The sequence below is a fragment of the Tinamus guttatus genome, unplaced genomic scaffold (assembly GCF_059628265.1).
Source record: "Tinamus guttatus ecotype Peru unplaced genomic scaffold, ASM5962826v1 Tinamus_guttatus_pri_ptg000472l, whole genome shotgun sequence".
Lineage (NCBI taxonomy): Eukaryota > Metazoa > Chordata > Aves > Tinamiformes > Tinamidae > Tinamus > Tinamus guttatus.
The window spans coordinates 2,743,077-2,752,317 of NW_028289006.1; the positions used below are offsets into that span (position 1 = coordinate 2,743,077).

A 9,241-nucleotide genomic window follows, 5' to 3' on the forward strand; every position below is an offset into this window, starting at 1 on the left:
GTGTTTCGCATGATGCCTGCCCTAACGCACGGAGAGGGGAGCCAGGCTGGGCTCGCTGCGCTGCGCTCTTCTTCATGGTGCCTTTGAGGCAGAGCTGCAACCTCCCCTGCCCAAAGGCACAGGCAGCTCTTATGAGGCAGGGGGACTTCCGATGCCTGGGAAAGGCCCCGGCTGGACACCGGCTGGCAGCTCTTTCCTGTTTATCCCCCGCTTCCCAGCCAGGCTGCCTCCGAGCAGCGCTCCGAATCACGCCACCTAGTTCCCAGAGGCTGTTTTGCTGGCAGGGTGCCACCTCTCCACGCTCGCAGCCAAACGGTGATGCAGCCTCCAGGCCATCTATGCGCTCCCGGCCCCAGCTAGTACCGGTTGCTGGCACCAGAAGCTTTCTGTCCCTATCACAGTTCATACCTGGGCACATATTGGGCTGGGCAGGGAGCAGGAAGCCAAGAGGGAAATGTCTGCAGTGCTCCCAGGGTAAGAGTGAAGGCATGGCATTACTGGCAAAGCAGGTACAGCCGTACGGGCTGGGGGCTCAAAGGAGAGGAAGAGGCAGAGAAACCTTGGGGTTTCTCTGAGGGGCTCATAAATGCAGAGATCACATAATAGCCCTTCTGTCAGCCCAGGCGTCTTAAGGCGTCTCTCCTCTACCCCTGTGACATAATTCCATGGACCTTGCAATAATTTAATTCTCCCTTTTCTTTTCTGGCAAACATGTGCAAAAAAGACAACTTCTAATTGATTTTGTGCCTGGGCCAAGCGGTTTAAAAAAAAAAGTAATCAGAGCTGATTGAACAAAAGCCTCTGTTTATATAAGCTTTCTTCTTTGGAAGTGAGGCTGGAGATTCATGACAGTAACAACTGGCTGGTCAGCAGGGGCTGAGAGCTGGCTGAACATCACAGGTCATAGTTTTGAGTCTGGTGTTAATCATTACAAACCTGGTGAACTAATGAAGAGCTCTCTCAAAGTGATTCTTGGACTCCTTGTGAGGACTGCAAGGCAGGATGCCAACCGCATGGGTGAGTGGGCCAGGATCATAAGGCATGATACCCTGTGGGGACGGGGAGAGGAAAGGTAGCAATGACTGTATGCAGGAGAGAGGGTGTAAAGACAGACAAACCAAGGGGAGATAATGGGAGCAAGAGGTCTGAGTAACCCTAGTCAAAGTACTCCCACATACAGGAGGTCCCATTCTGCAGTAAGGTTTAGACAGTGCTAGTGACATTTTCCTGGTCTATTTTTATGCATATGACAGGTTTAGAGCAACGGAGATCCGCCGTGGGGCCTTCAGACCTGTCCAGAAGGTCTCCAAGGGAGGCGCTAAGAAGTGAGGTAATGCTACTGGATGGGGACAGATTGCTGCCTGGATGCTGTGACCCTCTCCATCTTCTCCTGGCTATGTTACTGCGGGGATGAGGACATTTGGGGCAGAGGAGCTTTAGCACCATGCACATTAAACCTAGGCAGCGATACCCAGCATGCTGGGAGACAGGAGTGAGAGGGAGATGAGGAAGGGACCAGCTACCAGCAACACAGCCAGGTGCTGGTTGCAGATGTGAGCAGGGTCTCTCGTGGCACTCTGAAAAAGCTAGAGAGTCTGTAACCAAGCCCACAAGCAGTTGTGAGGCAGGAATGCAAGCAGCGTAGTGTGGCAGTGTAGTGTGGGATGATATACCATGGGTAGTGGCCAGTGGAGTGGAGCTAGTGGGGCTGCCGTTGTGTGCTGGTAAAGCATACACAGGAGATGCTGCTTCGTAGAGGGAGGAAAGGGCAGAGAGCACCTCAGGGTGAAGTCTCTAAGCTCCTTGTCTCTGTGCAGACTGGGACAGCCAGCTGTTGATGCCATGGTGCTCTGCAGACAATGTCCTGATTCAACAACCCTGTTTTTCAGCTTGAAGCAGAAGCCCACAGGAGCACTGCTGAAAACAAGCCACGTGTCCAGGTGAGAAGCAAGGAGCCAGTTTTGCCAAGCAGCCAGAGGAGTGAGCAGGAGAGTGGCACAAGGCCCATCTGACTCCACAGCACCCATCTCCCTGGGGCTGGGCCCTCAAGAGGAAGGTGAGTAGATCCAGGGAACCCTTTGTGGTGGCAGGAACCACAGGTGGGCTCTGCATGGGGCTGACCAGCCATGCCATGTCCAGCTAGGGCACCAGTGGCACTGGGTGTCCCAAGACAGCATTCTGACTTGTGCATGCCTGTGTTTTGATCACTTGTCCAAAGATCACAAGGGATGTCCTTGTTGAACCAGCCATGAAAGACAAACATTTTCCCAGCATAGTTCTTAACCCTCACCAGATAGCAGCATTTTGTTCCTCTCCCTGCCCTCACTGCGCAGAGGCCAGTTTGCTGCCATGCCTGCCCTGGCCTGTGTGACACTGTGGCATGTGCAGGGTGCGTCCGAGCCTTCTGCTTTCCTGCATTGTGGGGCACTCAACCACTCTGCCAGGATGGCTTTAACAGAGGCATGTTCTGGTCTAATCCTTCCCTCCAGAGCCAAGGTTCCCTGACAAAATGGGATGAGGTGAGCACTGGCCATGCCAGGGCCCTTTGCTCCACGAGGCTGCAAGCAGTTGGCTGAGTGCAGGAAGGATAATGCTCAGAACCCTCTCACTCCCCTGTCCGAGCCACTGGCCAGGAGCAATTGACATGGTTCTGGCTTCAGGTGGGTGACCCTGACCTAGGGGCAGGACAGAGGCACTCTCACTCCATGTGCAAGGGGAGTCACAGGTGCAGAACTCACCTTAGCGTATGTGCAATAACCAAGGGGTCTCCCCCCTTCCTGTCTTGCAGGGCGTGCCCTCACAACAGACTTCACGGTGGTATCAAGAGAGCACACGGGCAAGGGAATGGGCCTGCTGCAACAGAGGTGTGTGGGGCACCTGCTCTGCATATTGATCCTCCTGGAAGCTGCAGGGGTCTTGGTCTTGATGTTTTATGCTCTGCTGTGGGAAGCCGGGAACGTGGTCAATCTCCCTGACAAGCGTATCGGCTTTTACAACTTCTGCCTGTGGAACGAGACAGCCGGGGAGCTGCAGTGCCTGCAGTACAGGCATCTGCAGGTGGTTGGCATCAGCCTACCAGGAATAGTCGTAGCCAGGGTTTGTGTGTACTCTTGCCTGGTCTTCAACATCTTTTACCCCCTTTTTGTTGCACATGTGAAGTTCATGGAAGACACAGAGGGCTGGAAGGCGATTCTCATCATACTTGTCATCAAGCTGATGATACTGTCCGGAGGCCTGGGTACATTCCTCTTCCAGACCTCACATTGGATTCACCTCTTTGAATTCACTGGGGGCTTCCTGGCACTGCTTGGGGCTCAGGCTCTGCTGCTGCTCCAGATATTCACTGCCACTACGTATCTTAGATGGGCCCGGCATAAGTACCCATGTCAGAGCCCTTTCCTTGTTGAGATTTGAAAGTGAAGAAGATGCAAAAGCTAGGAATTGCCCCATTTAGAACAATATTAGCACTACAGCTTTTGTAACTGGCGGAAATTTAATCTCTAGTCCAAGTGCTCATGTCCAACCATGCTCCAACACAGAGCTGTGATTGCCAGGCAGGCACTGGCACCAATCCGGCAGCAAATGGGCAGCAGACACCAACAGCAATGTGGAAGCTTCCTGGGAATGGCAGCACATAACACACCGCAGCCTGGAGCATGGCACCACAGAGACACTGGCCATGACCCTGAGGACAGCAAAGATCAGACCCAACACAAGGCAGATATGTCCATCAGGCAGTATCTTGCCTAGTGTAGGCAGCCAGAGAAGCAAAACGGGCTTACTTTCCTGGACTTTTCCAAAGACATTCAGCTGCTTCTCCACCTCCTGGATAACCAGAGGCTTCTTAGAAATAAACATGAGAGAGGAACTTTGTCTTCACATTGCCATCACAGCTGTGCAAGCCCCAGGTGTGCAGTGGAAACACTTTCTTCAACCGGAGCACCTGAACTTCATCGGCTGGAGTAACGCTGAGTTACATGGCGACTCTGTGGTTTATTTGGATGAGGTGGCTCTTGTCCAAATCCAGGAGCAACATGGCACCTGAAGGGCATTTTAATCATTGGCTGAACACAGCCATGATGAGGATAGCTTTCCTGAGGACTCAAGTTGGATTTTGGTGCAGACCCCCAGGCTCTCACTGACACTATGCAGCTGAGCCCAGTACTCCAGCAGCCTCAGAGACCCTTAGCAGAGACCAGTCCTGCGCAGAAGCAGCTGGCTGCCGAGCTGTTGGCAACCTCATATGAAGCAGCACTAGTTGTCAACTCTGTCCTTCCTGGGCGCACCCATCTTCTCATCTCTCCTTCTGTAGGATCTTGATGAGAGCACAGTTGTGGCAGTGGTTTGATTGATTTCTCATGTCAATACTCTGCTGTTATTCATATCTGCCTGAGCCTTGTGTGTTCTGTTCATTACTCCCTTCCAGGGTGTGCTTGCCTTGTGCCTTCAAGCCTACCCCAGACTCCCAATACACCCTACAGCAGGAGCAGCCACAGGTGCCTTAGGATGGTCCCTGTCCCCCATTAACCTGCTCCCACCCACACATCCAGCTGAAGGGGGGCTGTCCCGGGCTGGGGGCAAATTCAGTACCAGGATTCGCAAGCACAGGTCACAAACCAGCCGTCAGGGAGGGACAGCAAAGGCAAGTGAGCTCCAGGACCCTTCTGTAACAGCACTGGGAAGGGTAAGGACAGCCCCGCAAGATGACAGCCTCAGGGCCGCAGCGTTCAGGCTGAATCCAATCAGCAACCATCCAGCTCTGGAGACCAAGGCTGGGGAGTCCCTGCTCCCTTCCTGCCCCAGCATCTACCTGGCAAAGGGACTTTCACAGGCAAAAGTCTCTGTAACCTCCTTTAATCTGGCTGTACTCTGAGGTGTCAGGCACAAAGGATACACCCTTCCCCGGGGCCAAACCCGCCGGTCCCAGCTCATGCTGTGAGGAAGGAGCTCCCCCTTTCCCCTGGCCAGCACAGGCCCCGTCCCTGCCCTGTGGTGAGAGACCACAGGCCGCGGCCAATGTGTGGCCACCCCACGGCCTCACCCTCACTGCTCCAGCTGCCTGCAGACATGAGGCAGCTGGGGCAGCCTCATGAGAGAGGCATCAGCTGAAAAAGATCTCCCTGACATATTTCAGAACATCGTCGTCCTCCGAGTCCTGTCCGCCAGGCTTCTCGGCACCAGTGTGCGGAGGGGATGGCTGCGATGGATTGCCGTTGCTGCGCTCCTCCATGCTGGCTGCGCTGCTGGTAGGGCTGCTCGGCGTTGGATTGTCCTGCTCCTCCTCCCTTGCAGACCAGGCCTTCTCCTGCGCTTGCTCGCGCTGCAGCTTCTGACCAAGGGGAGACAAGTCGGGCCCTGCTGCAATCACCCCCAGTGCTGGGGGCCGCTGCAAGGCAGGTGCTTGGGGCACAGAGCCCCACAGCCCTCCCCCAGCAGCTGCGGCGAGGAGAGGGGCCAGGGCCAGCACACTCCGGCCGCAGGGCTCACCTCGGCCAGCACCCCCAGGGCCACGTCCACCAGCTCCGCCTCGGTCATGCAGTAGATGGTTGCTGCCCTGGGGAGCGAGGGGAGACGCTCAGTTGAGAGCCCGGATGCCGCGGCCCCAGGCGTGCACGACAGGGTTTACCTGGCCACCACCTGCCCCTGCCTCTGCCGCCGGCGCCGCCGGGCTGCCGTGGGGGGAGGCCCGGCCGGTGCCGCAGGCTGTTCCGCCGCCGCCATCCAGGCGGGCAGCAGCCGCCGCCTGCCTGCCGCCATCTTGTGCACGGGGCCGGAGGAGGGGGGGTCTGCGCGGGGCTCCGGGCATCCACTCCGCTCCGCAGAGGTCATGGCCACCGCCGGGGGTGCTGGTCCCTGAGCTCACCGGCTCCACGGAGGGAAGTGCCCTCACCTGCCACACAGCTCTCCTGCGCTGCCGCCCGGTGCCTCCGCGGACCTCCACAAAGAGCCTGGGCCCATTTTGTCTGTCACTCCCTTGCGAGAGCTGGGAGCAACTCGCTCCCTCCCACAGCCTTATCTAGGCGAATAAACCCATGCGCGCCACTGCGTCACTTCTCATGCAATTTCCTCCTTGAGAAGGACGTCACGTGGTGAGGGAAGAGCTTTACTTTGGGATTCTCCTCTCAACCAAGAGGGCTTCCTCGTTTGCAGTCACTTTTGGGGGGGGCTGGTTGTATCTCTTCCACTGCCAGGGACGATTTCTGCAGGTGCCAGTAGCCCTTTTCCCAGCAAAGCCATTGGAGCAGCAAAAGGGCAGAGTAGGAGCTGACATTTAAGCCTATCGGGCTGGGGGCACTTGGTCAGTGAGGGATCCACTGCACAGCCTCAGTCTCTCCTGCCAAGGAGACACACTGTCCCCTGTGGCCCCCTTGAGCAGCACTGCGGTCAAAGGCTACGTCCTTAATAGTAGTAGGCTCAGCCTCCAGGGAAAAACCACAGCAGGACAATGTTATGGTTTTACTGTGCTGTAGCCTGATCTCCCAAACATTCCATCACGTGGTCAGAACCATGGGGCAGGTGGCAAAGGGTGAAACTTTTTTGAAGGTTTTAAAACCAGCTGTCAGGAAATGCATCCATATCCACTTCAACCACGCTTTACTCGAAAGGCTCCCCCCTTTGACACCCTTGAATATCTTGTTCTACCAAGTCGGATTTTCAAGGTCAGATCTTGGCCTCTCTCTTGACGACCACCCTGCTATTGTTATAAGAAGCCTCAGACAAGAACACACCCAAGGACATTATTTTTGCTGCTGTTGCTGGTACATCATGAGAGAGGTCATCATCAATCATGATATGGTCAAACAGCAAATGCTGCTTGAAGACAAAGATAAGGACCACCCCACACCTTATCTTCCAGGAACCAGCTGAAAATGGACAGTGAGGCCAAAACAGGGCTCCCTGAGCCAAAATGAGACCATATATGGAAGTAAGTTAATGGAGTGAATCAAAAAGACACCAAAAGATGACCATCAGGGGTCTCCAAAGGCCACCAGGGACACCAAAGGGACAGAAGGCGCATGTGTGTGAGGACAGGGTATATTGTAATTAGTTCTAAGAAACAGAAGGACCGTGTAGTTAATAGAGAAATATACGCTTTAGTCACTGCAACTCACATCACGCATAACAGGAGGACCTATTCCTCGTGCCTCTGGCACTCGAATAAAGAAAATGTCCTCTTAATATGGTGTTGGTTTTCTGAAACAGGTAATATTTACAAGAAACAATAGCAACTCTCTCAGGCTGATGCAATCTTGTCATGTAGTGCTCCAAAGGAAATGGAAAGCAGGGTGGGAACAGACCTTTAAATACTACAGCAGTCACGTACATCCCTGCCCTCCACTTGAGAGCAGCTTCTTCAGCACATCAACAGAATCTGCAAAAAGGAGCAAACCAGCAGAAGTAGGTACAAATTTTCTCTGTAAGCCTTAGCCCTCAGCAGCCTGACAGTCACCTGTAACTGTCTCCTTTGGGATTTTCTTTGGAGCCTTTCCAATCTTTAATTGTTCTTTTGCTCTATCTTGCCTTCCCTGCTACTCACATAAGGAGTATTGCAGACAGGGGGGAGTTGGGAGAAATGCATGTACTTCTGCAGGTTGTTGTCCATTTGCTATCCTGTGCAGGGCATTTCCTGCTTTCCTCTTTCACTTCACATCTGGCAGCAGCACTTCAGTTGGTGGGTCTCTTATTTGTGACAGAAAATGCCACACGGGGTTTGGGAAAGCAGTTTCTTTTCCTGAAAGAATTCATTAAAACAGGTTTGCAGGAGTTGGATGAAAACAAAGACGAACATCTACTACTTCTGCTTTTCTTCTTTGCAATGCACGAGTTTCTAGCTTGGGGCATTAGGGCAGGAAGGGAGACAGAGTGTCTGTAATGTAATCTCCCTGTTTGAACAAAGTCCCCACAGTTGGCCTGATCCTAACCTTACCCTGTGCCCTCCTGGAAATGGAAGAGCCTTAAGGAAGAGAGAACACAGTGAAGAACAGACAGAGAGCTATATGGAAAACCATGGGAAAGAGTCACACAGGTTCCCCCAGGACAGAGTAGGAGTGCACCCAATGTCATGGCAGGGTCAGGCTCTTCCCGGATACTGTCCGGATGGAGGAGAGGGGCTAGTGTCCTCATGGGGTCTCTCCAGGGAAATAGGGCCTGGGAGGGTCACCAAAGTCACCAGCACTGCGGCCAGACCCTGGTGTTGCCCACTGTCTACAGTCAGTGGGTGACAATAACAGCACTGGATTAAATCAATTGAGGGAGAAGGGTGCCATGGGAAGGGGCACAGAGGGCATGGAGCAAAGTGGAGCCCACTACAGAGCATGCCCCGTCAATGGTGTCTCCCCCTCCATCTCTCCTCCTAGGCAGCTTTGAAACGAGGAGAAGGCAGCATGGGCAAAGCAAGGGGTGCTGTGCAGCAGAGACCTGCAGACAGATGGCTTGGCACAACAATGTTTCTCAAGTCTGTGTTATCCTTTATCCTGATGTTTTATGCCCTCTTCTGGGAAGCTGGCAACCTCGTTGATCTTCCTGACAAGCGACTTGGTTTCTACAATTTCTGCCTGTGGAATGAGACAGCTCAAAAGCTACAGTGTCTGGCATGCACAGATCTGGAAGGCACTGCCATCAACACAGAAATAATAAAGTTAGCTATTTTTTGTGCATATTCACCTATAGTATTCACCCTGTTCTATGTTATTTTCATCTCATTTAAGATGTACACCCTTGAAAGACTGCCCAGGAGTGCTGCTTGGATCACACCGTTCTTCAGTGCCTCCCTGCTTCTTGTTGGTCTTCTCTTGTTTTTGTCCCAAGTCTGGGATTGGATTTGTATCTCTGACCTTAGCTATGCCTTTCTAGCACTGGTTTTCTCTCTGATCCTTATGCTTCTGCAGGCTCTCACTGCCTTTATGTGCTGCAGGTTGGACACACACAAGAACTGAAAGCAGGTAGGACGCTGTCCCTTGCTTTGCTGTATTTAAAAAAATACTCCCACTACCGCCTTTGGGGAAGAACTTGACCTGTAGGATGAGTGACTTCTGTCCAGCCATGCTGACACACCACAGCCATGCCTAGGCCCTCAACTCAGGCTGCCAGCAGGGCTCCTGCAAGGAGAGGTGAAGGAATGGACCTCAGGCAGCAGGGACACAGCGCCACATCCTTGACCCCAGGGGAGCAGCACTGGCTTTCCACCCTTCTGCTCTAGGCACACCTCTTATCTCCTTCCACGAGGTCCCGATGGTGATAC

At 53.7% G+C, this 9,241-nt stretch overlaps 3 protein-coding genes across 5 annotated transcripts; 2 read left to right on the plus strand and 1 right to left on the minus strand.

The window, feature by feature from the left end:
* The first annotated feature begins 2,805 nt into the window (after nucleotides 1-2,805).
* On the plus strand, nucleotides 2,806-3,597 carry LOC104566147 (transmembrane protein 140). The gene has a single exon (XM_010212902.2). It carries the CDS (start codon nucleotides 2,845-2,847, stop codon nucleotides 3,412-3,414), a length of 570 nt encoding a protein of 189 aa, XP_010211204.2. The 5' UTR covers nucleotides 2,806-2,844; the 3' UTR covers nucleotides 3,415-3,597.
* Nucleotides 3,598-5,101: 1,504 nt separating this feature from the next.
* CYREN (cell cycle regulator of NHEJ) lies at nucleotides 5,102-5,758 on the minus strand. Of its 3 annotated transcripts, none has more exons than XM_088532980.1 (3): nucleotides 5,638-5,758; nucleotides 5,488-5,574; nucleotides 5,102-5,329 (listed from the first exon to the last, which is right to left on the minus strand). In XM_088532980.1, exons 1-3 carry the CDS (start codon nucleotides 5,755-5,757, stop codon nucleotides 5,102-5,104), a joined length of 435 nt encoding a protein of 144 aa, XP_088389106.1. In that variant the 5' UTR covers nucleotide 5,758. The 3 variants fall into 3 exon arrangements, with proteins under 3 accessions (XP_088389106.1, XP_088389105.1, XP_088389107.1); XM_088532979.1 differs by having other exon boundaries at nucleotides 5,488-5,554; nucleotides 5,627-5,758; XM_088532981.1 differs by having other exon boundaries at nucleotides 5,488-5,554; nucleotides 5,654-5,757.
* A 2,678-nt stretch (nucleotides 5,759-8,436) lies between these two features.
* Nucleotides 8,437-8,936, plus strand: LOC104566148 (transmembrane protein 140). The gene has a single exon (XM_010212903.2). It carries the CDS (start codon nucleotides 8,445-8,447, stop codon nucleotides 8,934-8,936), a length of 492 nt encoding a protein of 163 aa, XP_010211205.2. The 5' UTR covers nucleotides 8,437-8,444.
* The last annotated feature ends 305 nt before the right edge of the window (nucleotides 8,937-9,241 follow it).

What these genes read in the sequence shown, in the direction of transcription:
- LOC104566148 (XM_010212903.2), top strand. Translation starts at nt 8,445, where the DNA reads ATGTTTCTCAAGTCTGTGTTATCCTTTATCCTGATGTTTTATGCCCTC.
- CYREN (XM_088532980.1), bottom strand. Translation starts at nt 5,757, where the DNA reads ATGGCGGCAGGCAGGCGGCGGCTGCTGCCCGCCTGGATGGCGGCGGCG. An exon ending in GGCGGCAGAGGCAGGGGCAG is followed by an intron (nt 5,575 to 5,637) that starts GTGGTGGCCAGG and finishes CTCTCAACTGAG; the next exon opens with CGTCTCCCCTCGCTCCCCAG. An exon ending in CCCTGGGGGTGCTGGCCGAG is followed by an intron (nt 5,330 to 5,487) that starts GTGAGCCCTGCG and finishes CCCCTTGGTCAG; the next exon opens with AAGCTGCAGCGCGAGCAAGC.
- LOC104566147 (XM_010212902.2), top strand. Translation starts at nt 2,845, where the DNA reads ATGGGCCTGCTGCAACAGAGGTGTGTGGGGCACCTGCTCTGCATATTG.